This window comes from Vanacampus margaritifer, chromosome 18, assembly GCF_051991255.1.
Source record: "Vanacampus margaritifer isolate UIUO_Vmar chromosome 18, RoL_Vmar_1.0, whole genome shotgun sequence".
Classification (NCBI taxonomy): domain Eukaryota; kingdom Metazoa; phylum Chordata; class Actinopteri; order Syngnathiformes; family Syngnathidae; genus Vanacampus; species Vanacampus margaritifer.
The window spans coordinates 5,665,915-5,690,498 of NC_135449.1; the positions used below are offsets into that span (position 1 = coordinate 5,665,915).

The 24,584-nt window shown below is 40.5% G+C and overlaps 5 protein-coding genes across 6 annotated transcripts; 1 reads left to right on the plus strand and 4 right to left on the minus strand.

Moving 5' to 3' along the window:
• Positions 1-237: 237 nt before the first annotated feature.
• Positions 238-3,619, minus strand: dnaaf3l (dynein axonemal assembly factor 3 like). The gene is made up of 9 exons (XM_077549890.1): positions 3,371-3,619; positions 2,623-2,729; positions 2,460-2,553; positions 2,241-2,395; positions 1,996-2,181; positions 1,527-1,917; positions 1,346-1,460; positions 643-717; positions 238-560 (listed from the first exon to the last, which is right to left on the minus strand). Exons 1-9 carry the CDS (start codon positions 3,450-3,452, stop codon positions 416-418), a joined length of 1,350 nt encoding a protein of 449 aa, XP_077406016.1. The 5' UTR covers positions 3,453-3,619; the 3' UTR covers positions 238-415.
• A 477-nt stretch (positions 3,620-4,096) lies between these two features.
• On the minus strand, positions 4,097-9,609 carry syt5b (synaptotagmin Vb). Its single transcript, XM_077551480.1, has 9 exons — positions 9,433-9,609; positions 8,301-8,502; positions 7,104-7,279; positions 6,930-7,028; positions 6,680-6,847; positions 5,612-5,779; positions 5,418-5,532; positions 5,125-5,258; positions 4,097-4,899 (listed from the first exon to the last, which is right to left on the minus strand). The coding sequence occupies exons 2-9, from the start codon at positions 8,494-8,496 to the stop codon at positions 4,690-4,692; spliced, it is 1,266 nt and encodes a 421-aa protein (XP_077407606.1). The 5' UTR covers positions 8,497-8,502; positions 9,433-9,609; the 3' UTR covers positions 4,097-4,689.
• Positions 9,610-11,973: 2,364 nt separating this feature from the next.
• LOC144038334 (ferritin, lower subunit) lies at positions 11,974-13,451 on the minus strand. 2 transcript variants are annotated; one of them, XM_077550768.1, is made up of 5 exons: positions 13,261-13,451; positions 13,058-13,187; positions 12,664-12,810; positions 12,470-12,595; positions 11,974-12,280 (listed from the first exon to the last, which is right to left on the minus strand). In XM_077550768.1, exons 2-5 carry the CDS (start codon positions 13,157-13,159, stop codon positions 12,134-12,136), a joined length of 522 nt encoding a protein of 173 aa, XP_077406894.1. In that variant the 5' UTR covers positions 13,160-13,187; positions 13,261-13,451; the 3' UTR covers positions 11,974-12,133. The 2 variants fall into 2 exon arrangements, with proteins under 2 accessions (XP_077406894.1, XP_077406893.1); XM_077550767.1 differs by having other exon boundaries at positions 13,058-13,162; positions 13,261-13,449.
• A 664-nt stretch (positions 13,452-14,115) lies between these two features.
• On the plus strand, positions 14,116-22,374 carry LOC144038832 (receptor-type tyrosine-protein phosphatase H-like). The gene is made up of 18 exons (XM_077551591.1): positions 14,116-14,394; positions 14,826-14,934; positions 15,017-15,286; positions 15,362-15,604; positions 16,786-17,046; positions 17,113-17,364; positions 17,442-17,672; positions 17,743-18,006; positions 18,086-18,179; positions 18,269-18,319; positions 19,856-19,937; positions 20,007-20,097; positions 20,169-20,239; positions 21,234-21,368; positions 21,451-21,573; positions 21,664-21,827; positions 21,938-22,073; positions 22,137-22,374. The coding sequence occupies exons 1-18, from the start codon at positions 14,326-14,328 to the stop codon at positions 22,275-22,277; spliced, it is 2,787 nt and encodes a 928-aa protein (XP_077407717.1). The 5' UTR covers positions 14,116-14,325; the 3' UTR covers positions 22,278-22,374.
• Positions 22,375-22,427: 53 nt separating this feature from the next.
• LOC144038836 (putative nuclease HARBI1) lies at positions 22,428-24,179 on the minus strand. Its single transcript, XM_077551604.1, has 2 exons — positions 23,375-24,179; positions 22,428-23,242 (listed from the first exon to the last, which is right to left on the minus strand). Exons 1-2 carry the CDS (start codon positions 24,036-24,038, stop codon positions 22,866-22,868), a joined length of 1,041 nt encoding a protein of 346 aa, XP_077407730.1. The 5' UTR covers positions 24,039-24,179; the 3' UTR covers positions 22,428-22,865.
• Positions 24,180-24,584: the final 405 nt, after the last annotated feature.

A 24,584-nucleotide genomic window follows, 5' to 3' on the forward strand; every position in this document is an offset into this window, starting at 1 on the left:
ATTTGCGGTTGAATTTTTTTTTTATATAGGGATTTAGTTTAGATCAGTAGATTAGATTTAATTGGCCGATATTAGCTCTTTTAAAAGTGGCAAAAAAAAATGGCCGTTCACATAAAAAAATTGCATCACCAAAAATATGGGCACATTTTTTTTACAGATTTTTTAAAGTTAAACAAATGGGACAAAGAAAGTAGTCTATCTTTATTGTTATAAGAAAAAAAAGTCATTTCGTTCATACTCTTTTTATTTTATTTTATTTTTATTTTTTTAATTAAGCAGACGATTATTTGGTTATTGGAATTTTACTCAGCCAAATATCAGGCTAAAAACAACAACATGTCAACAGGTCTCATTGAGCTGATAATTCACACCCGCTCCGTCACTGAACCCCGCTGCTCGCAAAATGAGTACGGGGTCACTTGTCCTTGCGAGGTTCAAAAACAGCATGAAGGTCATCACTCTTCGCCTCAGAACACGGTTGGAATCCAGCTTCCTGGCACATCATGGACACTCGCTCTACAAAACCAGCTTCTTGCTTATTGTTCAGGTCCAAAATGTACCTCGGGGGGGGGCAAAAGCAACATTACATTCGGCTATGTTGTCACCATGGAAACAAGCCTTGAACAAAAATGAAAAACTCACTTGGCTAACTCCACGATGAGCACAGCGTCTGGTGCCGCAATCTGCCGGATGTTCGGGCCCAAATGGTGCGCGCAGCTTCACGCCGTTTAACAGAAGAGGCCACGAAAACAGGATCGGCGACATACGGTGTCAGATGGCAGCAATCCAAATAATGGGATTGTGTATTATTAAAACAGATTTACACTGTGAACTCCCGACCCTTCGCAATCTAATGAGGCCCAATATGACCACTGTAATAATAATAATAATAATAAATAACTCCCTAATAATAATAATAAAAACTCAATTAAATTTATAAAGCACCAATGCTGCTGCACATGAAGTCAAAATCAATCTTTTTTAAAAAAAATTTTAATAAATATAAGTAATAAGGAGAGGCTTAACTTTGGCCAACTGCCTAACATGAAACAAGCTGGATTTGACAACAGCACCAATTTGCCCCAAAAAAAATCACTGTCCAATTGAAAAAGTTTGAGACTGTTGGCTTTAGATAAGAAGACAGGACAGAAGTGGCCTTAATGAGAATGCGTCCTTTTTTGCAAATACAATTTAAAAAAAAAACAGCAGTGGCCTCAAAACAGAACCCTGCGGAACACCGTTTGCCAGGAGGATATCGTTAAAGAGTAATCTTAAAACCTGACTGGAAAACCTCCAAGATAGACAAGAATAGTGGAAAGCGATCAACGTATTTATTGTTTGTCACCTGGCTGAGAAATGGATGATGTCGTAGAAATCGGCATATTTCGGTTTTTCCGGCAGCTTCTGAAGGGAATCCAGAGGCAGGAAGTTGACAGAGACCCCTTTAAGCCGCATCAGGTCTGAAAACGAGACAAGAAACCCGACTTAACTGTCTCTTTGTCGTCATTGTACAAGATTCCGCTTACCTTTGACTGGGACCGAATTTTGCTCAACATTTGCGGACGGATTTTCCTCCTCTGCGCTCGACTGAGGAGCAGCTTGGCATTCCCGTCTCCCGGACAGGGATTGGAATAATTCCTGCACGTTTGCAAAGGAAATATCCTGTGCCGTCTTCATGTGGTGGCCGTTCTGTGTCTTGAGCAAGCTCTTGTCTTCGGTCTCAATACCGAAGGCTAGGTAAGGACTGGACACGATGTCCCCCCAGTAGCCCCTCAGAGCCGTCCTGTCCCCTCTCTGGCTGAACACCCGAGAAGACAACAAGCTGGGGTTGCTAATTTGGTAGACGCCTTCCCGCAGTTCAAAGGCCAAGCCGCTCTCCCTCCACCGGAAATATTGATGCTTGTTAATGACGCTGCACTGTCGGTAGAGTAGAAAAACCATCCAGGAGGGAATTTATTTCTGACGATATGTGTTGTTGTTTACTGTTATTATTACCCCCTTTTCATGTAGCTTCATAGTAAGATCCCAGTCAAAGCAGCCTTTCTTGGAGTCGTACCGCGTGCCAAGGTGCTGCCTGACACGGTAATCCCAAGCTCTGGAAATCGAGACGGGCGGAGTCGAAGACGAATGCGGTGGCATCCATGATTTAAAAATCCTGGCCAGCTCGTCCCGCTCCTTAAACTGGACGCGTTCCAACAAGTGAGACTAATGCGGACGGGATGTGCTACTGGTGTTCGTACCTTAAGAAGAGACGTGTTGAGGCACGGGTGCACGTCTGCCTCTGGGATGTCGCTGACGTGGAGCAAAAGCTGCGACGCCGCGCGTTTCATCGTCTCGTCCGTCTGACTGCGGATCAGGCTGTTGCCAAATACCTCCAGGAACGTCTCTGTCTTCTCTAAGGACAGGGAAAGGTCACATTAATAAACACGGCAATATATGTTGGGTAAATGTGCACCCACCGTTGAGTCCCATCATTTCCTGGGGTGTCAATGCGATGTAGAGCAGCAGCATCTGTCTGGCGACCACATCCATGTGGTTCTCAAACAGCCAGACCTACAATGAGGCAGAGAGATGTTTGCTTTACTCCCTTTCGGGGGTTACGGTTCAAGATGTTAGGCTCACGTTAAGGACATCCCCGTCCCTCAGACCAGACACGGTCTTCAGGAGATGTCTCGGATCTCCACTGCCGGCCAGTAAAACGTTGACTGCTCCTTCATGTCTCACGGGGTCTGTTGAGAAGAGCAAGATTTGCAAATGGAATGGGACACCTACCAGTAAATACACTAGAAGTGAGTTTTTGTTTTTACCTGTACGTTTTGTGCGTAAATACTATAATTAATGAGGACATTTATTTATATTTATTTATTTTCTTTTTTTAAATATAGATCACTTTTTTAAACGAAAGACTCATCAATCTGGCCGTTTCCACTTGATTTTATTTGTTTGTTTATTGACGTTTTTAAAATCACAGTAGCCATGTTTATTTCATTTATTTAGATTTATTTATTTTCTTCTTTTTATATACGTCACTTTTTTTTAATGGAAGACTCATCAATCTGGCCGTTTCCACTTGATTTTATTTTTTTGTTTATTGACGTTTTTAAAATCACATTCGCCATGTTTATTTTCTCACTCTCGCGAGAGTTCATCGCGACACTAACAGGATCGCGTTTATTTTCACGACCTCGCGAGAGTTGGTCACACGTGATTTCAGACGGCGTTTTTTTGTTTTGATTTTCTAGTAACTTATACAAACACTGATAAACTGTACAGTCAGGTCAGAATCCCTCCGAAAAACTTATGATTGGGGGCTGAGTAAAATATTAACAGAAAAATACAGTTAGTGTTTTCAAAGTTGTTACAGGCTCACCTGCACTAATGAGGTCTCGAGCTGGACTGAAGCCCCACCAGTTGATGCAGCCCGCGCCTTCTGACGGCCGCCCGGCGCTCATTGTTACCCGGGGAGACTTCGATGGAGGTTCGGTGACAGCAGAAGCTCCGTGGACCAAGCCACCCTCGCTAATTAAACAACAGTGAGTGTGTTGGAGCGAGTTTAACTTGCAAGAAAGCCTACACGCTAGCACAAATCAAGTTATGCTTTCGTTGCCGGGCAACCGTTTGCTGTGTTTTGTACACATGCGCAGTCTGGTACCAGGAAGTAAACGTGTAAATATGTTTTAAAAAGGGAATTACGACATCGTGTCATCATGTTTTCCACAATTTATTAGTACAGGCTGTCAACAAATTATTTTCACTGTTAAAATATATTTACAGTATTACAAAAGCAATTGATGGGGTATGTTCTATTGAATCAGGGGTATTTAGTCAGTGGTTCGCAAAGTCACATTATTTCATGTACTACCATGTGGCGATTTCGACATTTACTTTTATTGCATTTTTATTAGTAGGAGATAGGAGTAAGATCTAGAATAGAATTATGATATATATTGTTTTAAAAAAAAATCCTTCATAAGAGGCACGTCAAGAGAAAATGTCCATTGGAAATTTTATTCGCAATTCAAGTGAAGCCACCACGTTTTTGTCTTTATTTACATAAATTGGCCACTAAAAAACAGTAACACCAAACACTACTGAAATCTTTACAAATATTTTTTATTATAGAATTAAAATTTGATTCTTATGGCATAGTGTACAACAAATTAAAATATAACACATTTGTTTGACATACAGGTCTACATAAGGTTAAAAAGGTCTTAATGACAAATGTGTGTTTGTGTATGTGTGTGTGTGTGTGTATATATATATAAATAATCATTATTTCACATCTACACTTGAGAAACAAAATAAACATTTCACATGGAAAACAATACAACAGAAAAAAGTTACATAATGCGATTACTTAATTTAAGCAAAATGATCTGCCAGTACAACATGAATATTAGACATGACAAGATGTCTGTGTGGATTCTCAATCATCCAGCTATGGTAATCTGAAAAAAAAAAAAAACTGAATTGAGGCAACTGGACTCTTCGTGGATTGACCTGGGAAACTTTTTTTTTTTTTTTAAACAAGTACACATAGTTTACCCATTGATCTCTTAAAATTTGTGTATTTACTACCTATTGAGTTATGGCAGAGATGGTCAATCTCGATTGGAGTTGTTGCAATGCAAACATGCAAAAAATAATACGGAAGACGCACACCAAAATAAACCTAGCAAGTTCTCTTCAGCGAGGTTTGGCTTTGAGCGCCGCGTCCACTTCCTCCTCGGGCAACAGCGTGTGCCACTGGGCTACCGGACGTCTGGGATTGGCCAGCATGTCGGACCAGTGGCGCAGGCCCACCCCCGTTGCCCCGTAACCCATGAAGGTCTTCCCGATGGGGTCGTTGCTGCCCAGTTTGTCGTAGTCGTACACCGTGATCACCACCTGCACTTTCTGAAGCAGGTGATATAAATGTTAATTCTACAGTCTTTATAATAATAATAATATCCATACAGCATGTACACAAAATGTTAATTTGTTGCATACTAATTCATTCTAAAACATAAAATATTCAAATACTCAGAATTGGAGTCATGCATGCCACCGCTTTGATATCTTAAGTTTTCTATCATCAACTAATTCTCGACCCAAAACTTCTGGTCAGGTGTAAAACCTTACCTGTATCTGTTCAAAGGGGACTTCAAAGCTGAAACTCTCATTGAAGTAAGGGTTGAGCGTGTTTTTCTTGACTGTTGTCTTTTTCTTCTTGATACGTTTTCCGTTTTGCTGCAGGACAATCTTCACGAAGGGATCTTGAAAACGGAGGAGGCGGATAAACAGGTCGAGTGATCTCCTTTGTATGTGTCACTTAAAAACGAACCTGCTGTATTTTCACATTTTTGTGCTCACATAATCCACTTATTTATCAACCATTTATTTTGAACAATAATATATTTAGATGTTTAAATTACCCGATAATCCCCCGACGTCCATTTTCTTCAAATTCTTGGCCTCCATGATGTTTACCGTAAGTTTCCCGGCGGTGGGGACGTACCTCAGAGAAATGCAGACGTCGCCCAGTTTTTCCTGCCGAGAGAAAACACACGTGAGGAGAAGGTTTCCTAAAATGAAGACGAAGGCACACGAAATGGACTAATGGCGTAACCTCTTCCTTTTCCACACTCTCCAAGTCCCTCCACTGTTGCAAGGGCTGACCCAAATCGACGCTGTTCATCGGGATCTTGATGTCGCCGATCATGTCGTGCTTGGAGAAGCGATCGAAATCGAAGACCTGAAGCACCAACGTCTTTCCTCCCAATTCTGCGTACGGGATCTAGAGAGATCAAAATGGTAATGAGTAGGGATGGGAATCTTTGACTGTCTCACGATTCGATTTTCCGATTTTTTTGTTGTTGATTTGGTTGACAATGGTTTCTGCTTCAATTGATAGAATTGTCATGATTGATGACGATCCAGTCGGGTTTGCGAGACAGAATGACGAATGGAGACCTTAAAATGTACTCAACACACAAGACGAAGAAAATTACACACAGCGCACACTTAAATGCAAATGCACTTTGTTTCGCTTGTTTCACGAACGTAGCTAGCTCAAGGCTAACGCACAAAGGAAAGTGCCGTTGACTCGCTAACGCTAATTAGCGCGCTACCCGCGGAACTTTTATCACCCAAAAAGAAGGCTATTCATACAAAACGCTTCAGGAATGTATACAGAGAAGCATCTTAACATTACTTTTTTTTTAAAATTATTATTATTTTTTTATTATTTTTTTCTTTTTTCTTCTTCTGGAGAGCTCAGTATTTGTTCATTCGGTAATTTTACCGATTTGACATGTCATCATCATTGCGCTCTCTCTCTTTTTTTTTTTTTTTTAAATAATTTTTTTAGCATCTTAACATTACTTACCGGCATATGCTCTTCTTACGCTGCAAAAAACAACAACTTTTATTTGCATAACTTGATCGTGACTTTTTTTCCTTCTACTCTAATGTGGCTACAACTTAACAGTGTATCAGAATGCGTGGAACCACACTGCCCCTAAGTGGCCAAATCGTGTACAACATGAACAGCGCTCTCAATAAAGGCACACACAAACAAGGGCAAGACATAATTTAAATAAAATCGATTCTGAATGGTACTTTTTTTTTGGCACATCCCTAGTAATGAATGACATGAAAACAAGAAAAACACCAAAATCAATCAAGCTCTCCATACCTTGAAGAAGAAGGTCTCGTTGAAAACGGGACACAAATTCTTGCGCTGAACCTTGGTTTCGTACTTCTTCTTTTTGTCCGGCAACAGGAAGACTTTGACGTAAGGGTCTGAGGTGCCGCCCATGTCCATGGCAGCCAAATCCTGAGCCTGAAGGATTCCCACGATGAGCTTCACGGTAAAGAGAACAAAATCGTCAGGTTGAGGAATTCTTCCGTTTGACCGATATTTGTTTGTGTCGCAGGAGAGCCACCTGAGAATCTGTGAAGTTGTAATCCAGCGAGAACTCCAACTTCCCCAACTTTTCCTGCTCTTTCTCCTCTTCCTCGCCTTCCTTCTTCACCTCCCCTTCCTACGAGGAGGCCACAGTGAGTAGTCGTCCGAAATGCCACGCGGCGTCTCAAAAGCATATCACGCGGCGTCGTACCTTCTCTCCTGTCTCGCCTTCGCCTTCCTTCGCCTTCCTGCGGCGCCCCGTCTTCCTCTCCCGCACTTTCTTTGGCTTCTTCTTCTTCCCGAAGCATTTTTTGAAAACGCAAAAGATGAAGCACGCCACCAACACCAGGACCACCACGACGATGGCTCCTACTGCCCACATGGGAACTGCGTTACAAAAAAAAAAAAAAAATCCATCAGCAATACATTTTGATTCCCCTATTTCATGCCAACAAAAATCACAATAATAAAGTTATAGCCAGGGGAAGTCAACACAAAAATATTCTTTACAATAATACATTCTATGCACTAGTTTTTTAATACTATTGCAGTTGGGGAATTTGAATTAAGCAGCAAAATCCACCTATTTTTATCCATCCCAGGGGGCGGCCATTTTGTCACGCTGTCGCCTAAAAATGACAGTTGCTCTAGGCCCCGCTAACGACCAATCCCGGCTCACCTGTTTTCTGAGTTTGGTCATGTGACATAGGCAAGCTGAGTCGTGATTGGTCGTTACCCGAGCGACTGTGATGTCATTTTCAGCCGACAGCAAGTGGCAAAATGGCCACCGAAATGGTTTTGTGCGTGATTTGCTAACATTACAGAGAGTTACAATAATACATTCTATACACGTTCACTAGTTTTTGATAACTATTGCAGTTGGGGAATATGAATTAAGCAGCAAAATCCACCTATTTTCAATTGTCTATTTTAGGGGGCGGCCATTTTGTCACGCTGTCGCCTAAAAATGACATCCTTAGCGCTCAGGTAACAACCAATCACGGCTCACCTGTTTTCTGAGTTTGGTCATGTGACATTGGCCGTTACCTGAGCATCTGTGATGTCATTTTGACAGTAAGTGGCAAAATGGCCGCCGAAATGGTTTAGTTAACCACTTTAACTGCTAAATAAAAAAATTTAAAAATATAGTGGCAGTGACAGACCTCGTTTGTACAGAAGTGCTAAGTGGCTAAAGTGATGTTTAAAAAAAATAAAAATAATAATAATAATATTTTCAAAAGAGGAAGTAAAATGAACAAAGGTGATAAAAGTGTGCACACCCCAAATGGACTGCAGCTACGCTTCAAATTAGCCAATCACATTCGAACTCAATCTAAATGGATATTTGAAATTAGGGGTGTGTAGACTTTTTATTGTAAGTAATGATTTGACTCCAGGATCTGCTCACTGGGAAGTCGGTCGAGTTCGTTCATGAACTTGTCCTTCATGTGGTTGTAGTCGTGGCCGGGGTGATGCTCGGCGCGGCCGTGATGTTCCGTGCGGGGGTGCTCGTGGTGAACTTCCTCCGCCGCCTCCTCGGACTCCTTCTCGGGCAGCTCGGCGGCCCGCCGGGCCCGAAAGCCGGCGCTCCTCAGCAGCCTCATTGCCAGCTGCCAAAATACAGCACAGCTGCGTATGTACACTGGTGTAATCCCTGCGTCTGTCTGGAGCATGGAACATCTCTAAGCTAGAAGCTCGACATGGCTGACCCTAATCCCTCTGTTTGCCGCAAACACACACACACACACACACACACTTTCCCTCTAACATCTCCCTCTAGTTTTCTCTGCTTTTGTGCGCCCTCTGCACGCACGTATGGATTTAACTTGGCAATATTAATCCACACGCTGGAAATCTGAAAGCTTAGATGAAAAGTTGGCTTCCTTCATTATTCACCGCCAAATTTTGCATTAAAAAAAAAAGAAAGAAAATAATGCTCCGTTTTGACTGGCAGTCAGAGAAGTATTCATGTAATGTTATTATTGTGGTCGTAGTTGCCTCATTAAGTTACTTAAATTTCAATCTAGGGCTGCGCAATTACCGGTAATTGGAATTCAATTATAATTTCAACTATTACAAAATCAGCATAATTGTAAATCAACAACAACAAAAAGATTATTAATACAAATTGAGTTAAGTTTAAATTTATACATTTGAAACTTTTTTTTAAAATTTTAAAATAACTAAATTAATTTTGTTTCATCCAAAAAAACTTGCATGATTATAGTATTTCAAAGAATTTTATTTGTCTTAAAAATGTTTTACGTTTAAACATTTTCTTTTTTTGTACCAAAAAATAAAAGTCGTGATTTCATTTATTACCAAAATAATCGTGATTCATATTTTCTTCATAAATCGAGCAGCCCTATTTAAATCCATTTTTGATGCATACTATTTTATCAGCCTATATTTAATCTCATTCACTGCCAATGACGGCTATAAAAGTCAAACGTCTATTCGGTGGTACTTGGAGAATTAAGCACTTTTTTAAAGATGATAAATACTTTTAAACCACTCAAAACCAACAAAATCCACCTTACCTGCAGAAATGATTCCTTTATTCCCCTGATGCAACTTTTTTTTTTTGTTGGGGGTGAGGATTCAAGTTGTATTTTGGTGGCGGAAGCCCTCACATGCCCATCATTCCCTCGACACGACTGGCACACTCCCTGCGCCCGTTTGCATCAAAGCTAAAGCCCTGGCAAATCACTCGAGCAGTGTTGGGACTTAATCCCCCGCCTCCCTCCCCATCACGACTTCCCCTCCTTGTCATATTCAAATTGCTGACCCCACATCTGTTGCTTTCGGTTCAATTGAATGTGAAAAGTCTCCGCTTTTTTTCCCCACTCTACCACACATGCTGAATGATTTTTGTTTTCCTCAAAAGGTGGAAAAACATCCCTGAAATGACACTGGGGTTGCGTTCATCCATTAGACTGACCACTCATATTGCACCCAAGCCTTCGCTAATCTCCTCAGCGTAGCTTTGCGAGCACTCGAGCGGCAATCCAACAACAACTTTGATTCCGATTGGACATTGCGTACATCCCTACATTTAGAACTGTGTGGGATGTAATCCAGTGGCGCGTTGCCACATCTGGACATCTCAATGGCCACCGTGCAGCGGAGGGACATTTACTGTAATAAAACGATGACAAAGAAGAAAAAAAAGTTGTTAGTTGAAGTTGCCAATGAATTGTCGCAGAAGAAGTCCAATATTATGAGCCTTATAGACTCGGGTAATTGTGCTATTAGGCTTACCTCATTCACTGCCATTGACAGGCTATAGACGTCAAAAATTCATTTGAACTATTTCTATTAGTTTAACATTTTTTCCCACTTTTGTTAACAGGAGTATGAAAACCTAGATTTTTTTATTGTATTAGAACAGATATACAATTTGTGATTAATTATGATTAAAAAAAAATGTAATCGCCTGACGCTCCTAATTTTTAATAATCTTTTCTTACATTTTTTTTAAATTAAAAAATTAGAAAAAAATTATTACATTTCTTTTTTTTTTAAGAAAAGATTATTAAAAATTAGGGGCGTCAGGCAATTATTTTTTTTTATCGTAATTAATCGCATGACTTCACGAGTTAACTCACGATTAATCACAAAATGTATATCTGTTCTAAATGTACAAAAATACAATTTTTAGGTTTTCATACTCTTAACAGAAGTGAAAAAAATGTTAAACTAATAGAAATAGTTCAAATGATTTTTTGACGTCTATAGCCGTCAATGGCAGTGAATGAGTTAATGTATATTGGAGCCACAGAGTATTTATGCTACACTATTTTCTCAACTATTGCTCTCCGCTCCATTAGATGCTGTGCCAAATTTAATCACCAGGGGGTGTAGACGCCTCCTTTTTCCCCTTTCTAAGAAAGCGTTCTTGAAAAATCCATTCCTCTGAGTCACTTATCCTCACTAGGAAAGAAAGAAACAGTCTATAATGTTATATTTTGATATACTGTACTGTATACATAATATAATCATCCAGTTCCGAAGAGAGAGGGAAAAAAGAGACCAGCGAATAACTTTCATTTTCTTTGGTTGGCCACCAGAGGGCGCCACAAAATTGAGGGGGGATCACCTCTATAAGATAAGCATTACTGTACTATTAACTCTTCAAATGAAACAAACAAACAAACAAACAAACAAACCTAATATCGATTCAAATCACAAACCAATTATGTATTTCGACCCCTTTGCATATGAAAATTTGAACTCTAGTTGTTCGTTTTTACAGTTTATATTAAACTAACCAGAATTTAGCATTCCCACATGCCATATTAAATAGAACTAGTATGCGAATCAATATTTCGAAGCAATAACAGTGGTATCTAATCTGCATATTTACTAATTTTGTATTTATCTAACCTTTATTTATCCGGATTATAATTTGCAATGCCAACCAGGCTGCAGACAGCAGCGTAAAATAAATATCAGAAAATATTAGTTGTATGTTATATAAGCACGGTAATCTACAACAAATAATTTTAAATGGTTATTTTTCCTGTTAAATTGGTCAACGTATTATAAAGACAACGGTAGATTTCCAAGTGTAATATAAATCATAGCCGGAAGAGGGCGCCATATTTGGCAGCGGTATCTGTTTATGTTAAAGTAAAATGAAAATTTTTGTCTGACTTGTCATTTTCAAGCATTTATTTGAAGAAAATGAAAATAAACAGGCAAGCTATTCCACCCCCATAAAAAATAGAGCATTTATTGCATCAAGTGTGGGTGAAATAAAAGTATTTTTGACAAAGCACAATTCCCTGTGTATTAAGTGGAATATGTCTGCGCATCATTTAGGGTGTGTGCGCGCTTGCATGACTAGATTACAACGTGCGGCTGTGAAACACCTTCCTCCTCCTTATCTTTGCTGAAACATGTCATTTTGTAGGATTTTCAAACGGCCCAATGTCCAACTTTAAGCTAACTCAATAGCGACGAAACAAAGTCCCGCTTGTTATCTTTACTGTGTTGTATAATGTGACATAACAGGTCGTATTATGACATTTCTGAACATAAAGTCATTCGAAGAAAATATCAACCAAAAAAATTTGAGATGCTGGCATAGGTGAAGTTTATTCAATGTTTGACCATAGGAATGTAGAAAATGTGACTTCAGAGCACCATAGCTATTTTGAGGTATTCTTGGCTACAACTATTAAAATATTTAGCGTTCTTGATGGCACAAATGCAGGAAACGGAGGTTGATGATCGACTTTACAAGGTGTGCTTGTCAAAGAGGTATTCTCCCAAGCCGTGGCTTTCGGAAGCCGTGATGCGTTTCAGGCTGCCGATGTAGTCGCCCAACTTCTTGATGGTGTCGTGGCTGTCGACGAGGAAGTTCTGCTCGAGGAAGTCACAAAACTAGGGAATAAAAAAAAAAATGGAGTCGATGAGGGTGCAAAATGTTTACTCCCAATCCCAGTTGAAATTGTCAAATGTGTATTTAAAAATAACCACATCATTTTGTTGTTAGAAAAGTCCACTTAGCTTAATGCTAACAAGCAATGGAAAACTCAATAGAATGGTTTATCTTTAGCATGTTGGACTTACATGGGCGTCAAAATGGGTGCCAGCCTTGCCGTGCGCATCTAGAATACAAGTGTTCATGACTTTCTGGTAGTCCAACGAGAACGACATCGCATCCAGACCGCTTGCCCAATCCTCCTTGGTTGGTTTCTGTAGCCATACAGGTCACACGTGAATAAACATCACTTAACGCACGTGACAACAAAATGAAAACTTACAGCAATAGTCTGCAGCAAAATGCGCCCCCCTCTCATGTTTTGATACTCGAGCAGCTTCTCGGCCTGTTCTTGTTCCTTCCCAGAGAGCTCCAAGAAAAAACTGGAAAATTTATTTAGGGCTACATCATCCCTGTCAAAATACATGCCCTGTAAGAGAAAACAGAAGAGTATTCATGAGCTCAGCGCGGATTAATGAGAATTTACACCAACTAGAATCTCGATCTGCGCATTGTTTTTGTTTTTTTTAACAGTTGGGAGAAAAGTACCGAATCGTTAAACAATGTCCTGGACATGTGCATTCAAATGTTAGGACAAGGTCAAAGTTCACCCCTGGTAGTTCAGCCTAAAGCCGAACATTTCGATTTTACTAATACAAAATGTGTGCAAAAGTTACCAGAGAAAGGTAAGTGTAGGATGCATTAAGCTTGAGGTTGATAAGTTTGTTGATGTCGCCTTCACACTCAGCGTGGAGGTTTTGCCTCACCACAGACTGCATTTCCTAAAAACAAAAACAAAACAAAAAACTATACACGCTTAAATCGACGTTTGCGTAAACACGCGTATCTTAAGGTCAATACAGTCATTGAAAAGGCTCACCAAGAACTTGTAATATTTCACCCTTTCCCTCACTTCTTTTAGCTTGTTGTCGTTCCGTCTGTCACGTCCACCTTTTGGTCCGTGAATGCAAGTGAGACTCGCACCTTCTTTTAAAAGAGAACACAAAAAGGAAGGGGGGAGAAATGAGCAGGTAGCCTTGCGCAGCTAGCTGGTGGTTAGCTCAAGAGTAAGTTTCTACTGCCACCTGCTGTATTGGCGGGCTCATTGCATCTTGTGAAGCTCGACGTTTTTAATTAAAAGATAAAGATTTATATATATATATATATATATATATATATATATATATATATATATATATATATACACTTACCTTTCTCTGGTAACTTTTGCACACATTTTGTATTGTATTGTATGAAAAATCTCTCTCTCTCGCTCTCTCGCTCTCTCTCTCTCTCTCTCTCTCTCTCTCTCTCTCTCTCTCTCTCTCTCTCTCTCTCTATATATATATATATATATATAATTTTACCCATTTTGTACAGGTAGATTGATTTATTTTATTAAATGATTGATTATGGAAAAAAACAAAAATCGAAATAAAAATTGAGGATGACTTATCCATCCATTCATTTTTATGTAGTTTAAAAAAAAAGTTATTTCACAAGTGACAATACAACACTAAATTTGAAATCTATCTATCTATCTATCCATCTATTTATTAAAAAAAAAAGCCTCTTTGAATAACAGATTTTGAACGCTTTGGCGGTGATTAGTAAATCACATAATGATAAGAAACCGTTTTTTACAATGCTCACATTTCCTCAATATGACTATAAAGATGTGAAACAAATCAGACTGTAGCGATTTTGACGTACGAGTTGCGTTAATAAGGAAGTAACAGGCGGGCCAAAGGTCTTAGCGGTTGTAAAAGGGCAGAAGCAGAGCCTTGCAAACATGACAAGGGACCAGAAGTTACCAGAGGCGGTTCGGAATTAAGAGGAAACACTGCTGCGATGGAGTTAAGACCGACACTTTCACTGCCAGCCTTAATTGCTGCTTAAGTTTTTATTTACAACTCCCCGCCGCAAAGTTTTTGCCTTAGACAAAATGACTTTGTTTGTGGAGAATTTAAACCGTGGTCACCTGTTGCTGTGTGTTATCTTGAATCTGCTTTGCGTAAGTTCCACTTCCACTTTGGTAAACATTGATACTGTAATATATTGAAGGGGGGGGGGGGGGGGAGATAAGGCTCAAAATATTTCAACAATTAATTGAGAATATATTTTTGACACAGAAAGAAGGCGATAAAGGAGGAAGTAACAAACACGTACAGTGCGTTATCGGATTTTATTGTGCTTCGTTTATTTTTAAATCCTACATACACCTGAGAATTTATTTATTTTTTATTTTTTTACAATTGAGGTTTATGTTTTATTGCGTACAAATAATTGTACTGTTCTAGTAGATTTTTTTTTCAGGTACAGTATTTATATTGTATATAATAATAAAAAAGTACTTAAAAAAATTTTTTTTTACATGAACATAATGAGTTGATCCAGTACTATTTTGTGACTACGGGGAATTCCCATCTCACATTGTGTTCTCAGGGTGCCTCCAACTCACTTGAAACGTCAACATGGCACACAACAGTGAGCAACGCAAACGTCACCTCGCTTTTCACTCCCACCTTGACCAGCCTCATCACCACCAACCAACGTAAGGACGAGCTGCTGTTTCTCACCGGTGATATTTGGCCTTTTTAACCTGATGACCTTTGACCCCCCCCCCCCCCCGTTAGCTCCTGAAAATGTTGATGACGTGACTGTGCAGGATCAAAACGAAACCAGTATAACACTCAAGTGGGATAAGGTCAACAATATCTCCACATACTTCCTATTATACGACCTCGATGGTAGTGAGAAGGAGGAGAGTGCGAATGCTTCCGCATATCCGACGCATGTGACGCATGTGGTCGCTGGCTTGTCTGCTGGGAGAAAATATCGTTTCCGGATCATCACTGAGTTTAAAGGAGCAAACAGCTCTGGATTTGTATTTTCTGCTCCCACCGGTAGGTCGCCTATTGTTGATTCATTTTGGAATCGCAGGAAGTCAAACAATCGTGACATCTGCTTTTCCATCGCAGCGCCTGTAAATGCAGAAGGCCTCAAATCCATTCAAAGAAATACCAGCAGTATAACTTTGCAGTGGGAAAAGGTGGAAAATGTCAACTATACTGTTGTGTTTGGTGACACGGAGGAAGACGTCGGGGCGCGGGAAGTGACGCACGCCATCACCGGACTCACAAGCGGGACTAAATATGCGTTTACGCTTTTCACTGTGTTTGAGAGCATCCGCAGCAGTGGGAGGAGCCTCGTTGCTGTCACAGGTAAGATGTCAGTTAGTATGCGAGGGGGGGCGGGGGGGAGTTCAGGTACTTATGTTTATAAAAAAAAGAAAGAAAAAAAAAAGTAAAGAACTTGTGTTTGGAGGCGAAAGCAAGCACAAAGAGTTGACATCTGAAAAAAAAAAAATCAATGACATCATCCATTATTAATCTTGACTATCATCACTTTATCGTCGACTACAAAAATTCTAAAATTGGTTAAAAAAAAAAAAGTCAATTATACACCAGTTTCACACAAAAGAAAATAAATCACATATCACATGTTGTTTAAGAGCTAGCTAACGCTGGCTCAACTTTTATGCTATCAAAATAATGTATTCTCCTAGCTTTTGCGATATAAAATTAAAATTTAGCTAATCATCACATTAGCATCGACGACAAAAATTCTAAAATTGTTCAACTCTTACTGTCAGTTATATAAATGACCCGTCTCAGTAACAAAACTAAAAAAAAATCTACACACACAAATATGTTTCCTCTTTTAGTAACACAACAACAAAAACATCACATTACGAATCACATGTTGTTTAAGAGCTAGCTAGCGCTGACTAATATGTTCCCATATTAGCGTTGATGACAAAAATTTGGAAAATCTTCAACCATTACAGTCAATTATACACAATACCTGTTTCAGTAACTTGCCACACAAAATATTTTCTTTCTTTTATTAACTCACCAAAAAATTACATCACACAGCACATTAATGTTAGCTGTTTAAGAGCTAGCTAGCGTTGGCTTTACTTTTATGCTATCAAAATAATGTTAAACTATAAAAATAATGGTAGAACCTCTACTGTCAACTATATACAATAATTGTTTCTGTAACCAAACAAAAACTTTTCAGCACTCAATAGTTTCCCTCTTTTATTAACTCACTCAAAAATGACACCATTTAGCACATCTTGTTTAAGAGCTAGAGCTAGCCTTAGCCCAACTTTTACACTATCAAAATAATTGCGTTCTCATAGCTTTTGCGATATGAAATGCTAATTTAGCTCATGCTAACCACTGAAAAACACATTCTAGTATGTTTCTAGAGATTTTGAAAGCTGGTGGCTTTTAATTCACACACACTTTTGTAGCCAGCAACAAGCCTATTTTGATAAAGAATAGACAATACAGTTGTTTTTTTTCTTTAATTTATTATTAATTTTCTTTTTCAGCTCCCAAAAATGTTGCACATGTGCACGTGCTAAACCAAACTGTGAGCAGCATCACCCTGTCATGGGACAAGGTTGGCGCTAACTCAACATACATCCTCCAACATGGCAACCACAGCACTCACGTCGAGGGCAAAAACTCCAAATCCACGTCGGTGACACACAAAGTCCCTTCACTTGCCGCTGGGACAAAATACAACTTCACTCTCATCACCGTGTTCGAGAACATTACCAGCACTGGGTTCGCGTTTGACGCAGCGACGGGTATGGAGCATGCGAGAATCCTGCCGTTGCATTTAAGATGTCTTTGAACTGTTTTGTTGTCATTAGCGCCCTCCATGGTGGCTGCAGTCCACGTGACGGAGCGTTCCGAGACCAGCGCGACTCTCGTGTGGGAGACGACGAATCCAAACTGGAGCTACTTGCTTCACATCGACGGACAAAACGTCACAGTGGCGCCAAACGGCTCGTCAAATGTATCCCGTTTGTTGATATTACAACCCGGGATGGATTATCCATTCACTGTCGTTACGTTGTTCTCCGGGTTGGCTAGCGCCGCTTATAAAGGCTTCTTCGTAACAGGTATCGGAAAGACATTTCTGTCGGTGTGTCGTGAAATGAACGTTTTAAGGAAAATTTTCAAATCGTTTTCTCTTCAGCCATAAATTGCGGCAATGTGACCTGGCGTGTGACCACGTCGTCAATCCAAGGGACAGTTGCGGGATTATTCACAAACGCAACAGCCTCGAATGGCTCGTCCCCTCACGTGAGTCCCGAAGGTCAAAACGTGTCGTTTTCCGGCCTTTACCCGGGCGCCACCTACAACGTCCGGCTCGAATACCGAACAAATTCCGCTCACTTTCTGCAATGTCAACTCAAACTGACAACCAGTAAGTACCGACCAGATCTAGTTGGGTGTCACTTCATTTCCAAATCCTGTACGTCTTTCCACTTGTTTAGTTCCGCCGGATTTAACAGCTCACTGTGAGTACTGGGATTCAGGCTACTCTGTCTTTATCGTCTGGGATACGCCAGACGGGATTTGGACTGCCGTAGAGGTGAATGTGAGCGGACAGATGCACACAGTGTCGGGTATGGAACAAGGACAAATCAAAATAGGCGGATTTCAACCCGCGAGAACGTACGAGGTGTCTCTGTCGGCACTGTCGGCGACTGCGAGGAAGTCCGAACCGTACGTTTTTCTGTGTTCTACCGACCCTCGTGGTGAGTTCACCTCGCTGCAGCGCGATCGCAAATATATGTCGTCATAAAAGCGTTTAATGATGTTTTTTCGTCCTTCTAGGGGTCATTGCAGGGTCAGTCGTCGCCGTCCTGCTTTTTAGTGCCCTGTTGGGTTTGGCAATATTTGTTTTAACAAAAAGACAAAATATCATCAGGTAGGTGCCGGCGTGTCCTCGATATGTGTGAATGTCTAAGATTTGCTTTTTTAATTTTTTTTAATTTGTATTTATTTATTTATTTTAAGGAAGAAAAAGTCATTAGTTGGAGACGGCACAGTTTCAACAAAAGAATCCAAGTACGTTATTATTATTATCTTACTCTGAGATTGAAAATTTTGACCAGGCTGCCTATGCTGTATGGTGGGAATAGTCAGGTTTCCATCCAAATGTTTCAACATGTTTATGCGAATTTTGTAAAAATGCGCAAAACGGACGTGCGACTTATGCCCGTTTCCATCCGCTCCCTTTTTTTTTTTTTTTTTTTGCGAATATGCGCCGCGAGATGACGTTGTAGCGACGGAACTTTGGGACAATAGGGAGTTCCAGGTGGGAATGTTGGTTTTGACGGACTGAACGGAAGTAGTTTATCTTGTTAGCTTCCCTCCCGCATGTAAGTGAAGTGTGTCGTTACATTGAGAGCTAATGTTAGTAAAGCCATCTAAAATTGCATTCAATGTTTTTTTCTCTAATTAATTATAAAAAGAATCGTGTTTATTTTTCTCCCCAAACATATTTTACTTTATCACCCGCCATTTATTGTGACTACAAACGTGCGACGTATATCCGGTCTTGTAGTCGCTTATTGGTAAAACCTGTTTCCATCCTCAAAATGCGCATTTTCCTTTTTTCGATACGCTTCAAAAAACACCCCTCCAAGCGTAATTTGTTGTTGTTTTTTTGGGGGGGCCTTTTTCACAATTATTGAAAATTCGAATAAAAATAGGTGGAAGGAAACCCACCTATGATATAATTAATAAATTAAAAAATGGGTTCAAGCGGTTTAGTTCAAGTTGACTGTAATTTTTTTTTTTTTTTAAACTAAACACAAAAGCGAATTACATTTGTATTTCAAACAATCCCAGAGCCAATCCCTTAGCCTGCTAGTTTAAGGCTAATGCTAACACAGGAAAGGCAACTTTATTTATACCGTGCATTTCATACACAAGATAACTCAATCTGCTTCCCATGGTTAAACTACAACATCTAAAGGGAAAACAAACATCTAAAGGCAAAATGATTTAAGGCTTAAGAAAAAACAAACATAAGATTTTACTACATTTAAAAGCCAAATAAAGAAAAAAAGGTAGGACACGCCCTGCTGCAATACGATTGGCTGCTGCATTTAGGCAGGAAATAAGTACCGTAGTGTGCACAACTTTTTAATCATGCCATTACAATCTATATTTTTTAAAACTATTTTTAATAGTAAAATTAAATATTATATACTTTAAATCCCCCCATTCCCCCAGTAAAAACACAGTACAAAATTCCTATTCTGATTTGGCTTTTAAAGTCAGTGACAAAAGACCATTAAAAGCTGGCAATTTTCCCCTCCTGAAGATCAATCGTGAGTTCATCACTGCTTTTGCGTAAAAGCAGTGATGTCACGGCATCGCCTCAAAGCTCAACTCATTTGCCTAGTAATGTTAATCTGATATCACCTCGCGCTTTTCAAAGACGACAAGAGACATGCGGGGATAGCTGTGATCTTTTCGCAACACATTATTAGCCAGCGCTCGCATTCGCATGCAATTGAATGGTCGCTGCATGGGATCCCATTACTCCTATTTGATTAACAGTAAAGTGAAATGCTTGTTCTCTTCTCCTTCCAGAGATGTCTCCGTTGCGGATTTTCCCGGACACTTCCACAAATTGAGTTTGGATAAAAACAGAGGTTTCAGCGAGGAATATGAGGTGATTAAAAACAACAACAAACACAGACAATGTGTTTAGTTAGTGTAACCCTTTGACCTTCTCGTACAGAACCTCGCCGTTGTCGGCATCGAGCACACTCAGAACGCCGCTCTGGTGCCTGAAAACATGGAGAAGAATCGCTTCACCAACGTCCTGCCGTGTAAGTGCGCGATGGCCGCTGAGCAAAATGTCAACCCCTTGTGGTCAACGTTTTTCCCTCACTCGCGACAGATGATTGGAGCAGAGTGAAGCTGCAAACGGCAAACGGCAACTCGGCCTACATAAATGCCTCGTACATGCCAGTAGGTGCTGCTTTTAACTGATAAACGCACTTGTCAATTCACCATCATCACAATTATTGAAATGATTATTATACATGAATGCAGTGCATTCACAATTGTTATTACTTTTCATCGATATAACTTTTATTCCTTGGGTTTACGTTTTTAGCGTGAATTGGGTGGTCCTCGGGGTCTTTTTTAATTTGTTTTTAAATTAGGTATGTTTTTTATTTTTTAACAAATTCACTGCCGTTGACAGCTGTAGATGTCAAAAAATCATTTTAACTATTTCTATTAGTTTAAGAAAAATTCCACTTTTGCTAACAAGAGTATGAAAAGCTAGAATTTTTTTTTAAATTGTAAATTTAGACCAGATATAAAATCTGTGATTAATCGTTAGTTAACTAGTGAAGTTATGTAATTAATTACAATTTTTAAAAAATTAACCGCAAGACGACCTAATTTTTAATAATCTTTTCTTTTTTTAAATAAAATAAAAAATAAAAAGATTATTAAAAATTAGGGCGTCAGGCGATTATTATTATTTTTTAATTGTAATTAATCGCATGACTTCAATAGTTAACTCACAATTAATCACAAATTTTATATCTGGTCTAAATATACAATACCCCCCACCCCCACCCCCTAGGTTTTCATTCTCTTGTTAACAAAAGTGGGAAAAAATGTTAAACGGAAATAGTTAAAATGAATTTTTGACGTCTATAGCCGTCAATGGCAGTAAATGAGTTAATTTGTTTTTAAATCATGTTTTTTTTAATTTTAATTTAATTATTGTACTTTAGTATTTTATTTACTCAATTTTTTTAGTTGGTTTTAAATTATATAATATAATAGTTAAATAAAATGTGTGACACTACAGCGGCTATAACAAGTCTACACACCCCTGTTAAAATTTGCTAGTTTTCGATTTTCAAAGGAGGAAAACAAAGTGGAATACAATGTGGAAGGCTAACTGGTCATTTGATCAAACGACGACACATCTTCACCTCGTCAGGGTTACAACAACAGCCGAGAGTACATCGCCACTCAGGGTCCTCTGCCGTCCACGGTGGGCGACTTCTGGAGGATGATCTGGGAGCTGAGAGTCAACGCCGTCGTCATGGTAACCAACTGCAAAGAAGGACGATGGGTGTGTTTTCTCACTGAACGGTCACACAGATTAACTTAAAAAAAAAAATAAATTATTTCCAATGATGTCATGTTTTCCCCAGACTAAATGCGAATGTTACTGGCCTGCACGTGGAGAGACTTGTCTTCATCAAGAGCTGAGCATCACCACCACATCCGAACAGCAAGACACCAACTGGACGTTGAGGGAATTCCGAGTGAAACATGTAAACGGCAGCGTTAGCAGTAAAACGGCAAATGTAAAAAAAATAAAAAATAAATAAAAAGTTTTTACTCTGAATTTGATTATTTGATAGAAAAACGGCACCGAAGAGAGGACGGTAAAACATTTCCACTTCACCGCCTGGCCCGACCATGGAGTCCCTCAGGGCACGCACGTCCTGATCCAGTTCAGGGGACTCATTAGGGAGCACATGGACGCAAACGGGACCAGAGCCCCGCCCACTGTGGTTCACTGCAGGTATGCTTTCAAAAATCTCACCGTGTCGAGAGATGCGCCCAATTTTCCGAGGAATCACATGAATATTTTTCCTATCTCGACTTTATCGTGGTATCCTATTTGTCTTTTAGCGCGGGAGTGGGCAGGACGGGCACCATCATCGCCTTAGATGTTCTGCTTCAGCAGCTGCACCGAGACAAGGAAGTTGGCATCAACAGCTTCGTGCACAGCATGAGAATGCGCCGGCCGCACATGGTGCAGACGGAGGTATAACGCCGGTAAATGCTCCTCGAACCCGAGTGCTAAATTCTGACGCTGGTCTCTTTCCAGTCCCAGTATGTTTTCCTGCACCGGTGCATCATGGACTGTCTGCAGTCTCAAGAGGAGACCGATGAAAACGTATACGAGAACGCGGACGTCATTTATGCCAACGCCACCGCACTACGGGAGTTTAACACAACGGCAATTTGAAGCAGAATGGTACAGTTTTTGCTACTACATCTTATTTAAATCAATATGTGCTTTGTTTTTAAGTAATATAAAAGAAACCATGTGTATATTCACTGCACGCTTGACTCTAGATTTCCATCCTTCATTTAAAATAACACACCAGACAACCAATCATGTTTAAAAAATATTCTATTGACAATGACATGAGCTTTGGTCACATTTTCAAAAAATGTAAAAAATAATAATAAATACAATTAAAAGCTGTTGTGCTTATGTTCCATTACATCCAAATGTTATTGTCAGCAGAATGCCGGTTTTCAATAGCTACCAAATACTTAATTGTGGCATTTAAGCACAAACTATGAATCTTAAGTTTATGTTAAAAACTGATTTAGAATCAGTATACATTATTGTTGTCTGAACATTTTGCACAGGAGTTATTTTTGAATAAATGTTATGTTTGTTGGGTTAGTTAGATTAAAATCAATTTCAAATCGTAGTCGTCCTGTATAAATAAAATAAAATGGGCCAGAAGAAACATCCTACTTCCTGCATTGAAAAACAAACAAACATTGTCATTCAATGTGACATCATCATTCTAGTTCCTTTTTAACTAAATCTACCACTGAAGTTATAATCAATAATATCCTGTCGAGCTTTCAGGGCATCCGAGCAAATCCCCGCCAACTCGCTGCGCGGGTTTCTCGGCTGGGGGTCCTCAAACATCTCGTGTCCTTGCGGCAGGGGGACCGAGAACTTCATGGCTATGTTGTGCAAGACGCAGCAGGCCTTTATGACGTTGGTCAACTTGTGCTGCTCGAACCCGAGTTCGGTCAAGCACCTGAAGCGCCATTTCAGGGAGCGCACCATGGCCCGCGCCACCTCGTGGATCTTGGCGTGGGCCGCGTTGAACTTCATCTGCGCCTCCTTGACGGGGTGGGGCACGGGGGTCAGGACTCGTTTGCTTAAGTCGTAGCCTTCGCCTCCTGTGGGGACAAAAGACGATTACAATTCAGGGCGAAAATACTGATAAAGTTTCAGGATTATGGGGCGGTTCGTGAATCACCCCCCTCCCCCACCACTATAATATAACCACCTGCAGCATTCAGCACCCTTACCTATAACCCAGTACCGCCCATAGAGTTCTTCCTCGATCTCTCGCCCTCTAAACGACGTGCCCCACAAATCTTGCTCGTGGGTGCCGCCCGCGCAACATTGCTCCACGCTCAGGATGTTCCCATCCAGGTCGCAAATGATTTGACACACCACGGACGTGAAGCCCAGCGAGTTGACGTACAACTCGAGCGGCCCTTCGGTGATCTTGAAGTGAGCCGGAGCCAGCAGGCCCAGCACGTCCGGGATCCCGCAGAAGTCCTCCACCATGTGGGCCATGTCTATTTTGGCTCTGCGCGTGAGCGGTAACGTGATGAACTGATCCGACAGGCCGGCCAGAACCTCGGACACGGTGATGACGATGTCGTCGCAGTTGGTCTTCAGGTCGAAGCGGTTCCTCAGGGCGGCGGAATGAGAGCCGCGCGCGTAAAAGTTGAGCGTCAACATGATCATCGCGTCCAAGGAGAGGGAGGTAAGCAGGAATTTCTTCATGCGGATGCGCACGATGTCGGCGACGAACTCCAGGCAAGCGCGCGTGAGGTGGAACATCTCGAACAAAGTGGCGTCGTCGTAGCAGTCGAAGCAGCTGCGGGACTGCGAGTCCACCTCCTCGTCGTGGCCCACGAGCTCCGCCTGGACCGCGAACCACACCGGCAGAGGGTCCGACATCTTTTCGCCGCTAAGAGAACTTTAAGAACGAACTAAAAAGACGCATTTAGAAAATCCAAGTGAGGGTTATGACAGGAACGGCGAGTTCCGGATGTCAGCTTTGTTTACCACCTCCGTCGGCAACTTGCGCTTAGAAATGCTCATTATCGCCCCCGCGTGGCTGGAGTGCAAACAGCGGTTGCAAAAGCACCGTTTGCACCAACCAGTGGAAGTAGATACAGTGCTTGTTTTATCTGGTGAAATAAGTATTAATTCAACACCTTTACTTAAGTAAAAGTATAAACTGAAATGTTCGTAAGTACATTTGTTATCATTTTTTAATTGTCGCTTTGTCGGCAAGAGTTGCGTTTGCAAATGCTCATTATCGCCCTCCTGTGGTTGAAAGCGGAGGTGGCAAAGGTACTGACTGGTGAAAAGTAAAAATGCGGATTCAACTATAACTTAAAAATATATAAAAACGGACTTGTCATAAGTACAAAAGTAACAATGATTTATGTACATTACTTATCTTCTGTGAATACTGAGCAGTAAACAGCCACTTGAATA

Excerpts from the sequence above, each read along its gene's own strand:
- LOC144038836 (XM_077551604.1), bottom strand. The coding sequence starts at position 24,038 with ATGTCGGACCCTCTGCCGGTGTGGTTCGCGGTCCAGGCGGAGCTCGTG. Across the intron at positions 23,243-23,374 it reads TGGGCGGTACTGGGTTATAG|GAGGCGAAGGCTACGACTTA; the intron begins GTAAGGGTGCTG and ends TTGTCCCCACAG.
- LOC144038832 (XM_077551591.1), top strand. The coding sequence starts at position 14,326 with ATGACTTTGTTTGTGGAGAATTTAAACCGTGGTCACCTGTTGCTGTGT. Across the intron at positions 14,935-15,016 it reads CCTCATCACCACCAACCAAC|CTCCTGAAAATGTTGATGAC; the intron begins GTAAGGACGAGC and ends CCCCCCCGTTAG. Across the intron at positions 22,074-22,136 it reads CGCACATGGTGCAGACGGAG|TCCCAGTATGTTTTCCTGCA; the intron begins GTATAACGCCGG and ends GTCTCTTTCCAG.
- syt5b (XM_077551480.1), bottom strand. The coding sequence starts at position 8,496 with ATGAGGCTGCTGAGGAGCGCCGGCTTTCGGGCCCGGCGGGCCGCCGAG. Across the intron at positions 7,280-8,300 it reads CGAACTCGACCGACTTCCCA|TTCCCATGTGGGCAGTAGGA; the intron begins GTGAGCAGATCC and ends TTTGTAACGCAG. Across the intron at positions 6,848-6,929 it reads ACAACTTCACAGATTCTCAG|CTCATCGTGGGAATCCTTCA; the intron begins GTGGCTCTCCTG and ends TTTACCGTGAAG.
- LOC144038334 (XM_077550768.1), bottom strand. The coding sequence starts at position 13,159 with ATGCAGTCTGTGGTGAGGCAAAACCTCCACGCTGAGTGTGAAGGCGAC. Across the intron at positions 12,811-13,057 it reads CCTACACTTACCTTTCTCTG|GGCATGTATTTTGACAGGGA; the intron begins GTAACTTTTGCA and ends TTTCTCTTACAG. Across the intron at positions 12,596-12,663 it reads TTTTGCTGCAGACTATTGCT|AAACCAACCAAGGAGGATTG; the intron begins GTAAGTTTTCAT and ends GTATGGCTACAG.
- dnaaf3l (XM_077549890.1), bottom strand. The coding sequence starts at position 3,452 with ATGAGCGCCGGGCGGCCGTCAGAAGGCGCGGGCTGCATCAACTGGTGG. Across the intron at positions 1,918-1,995 it reads TGAAGCTACATGAAAAGGGG|TGCAGCGTCATTAACAAGCA; the intron begins GTAATAATAACA and ends CTCTACCGACAG. Across the intron at positions 1,461-1,526 it reads AAATTCGGTCCCAGTCAAAG|ACCTGATGCGGCTTAAAGGG; the intron begins GTAAGCGGAATC and ends TCTCGTTTTCAG.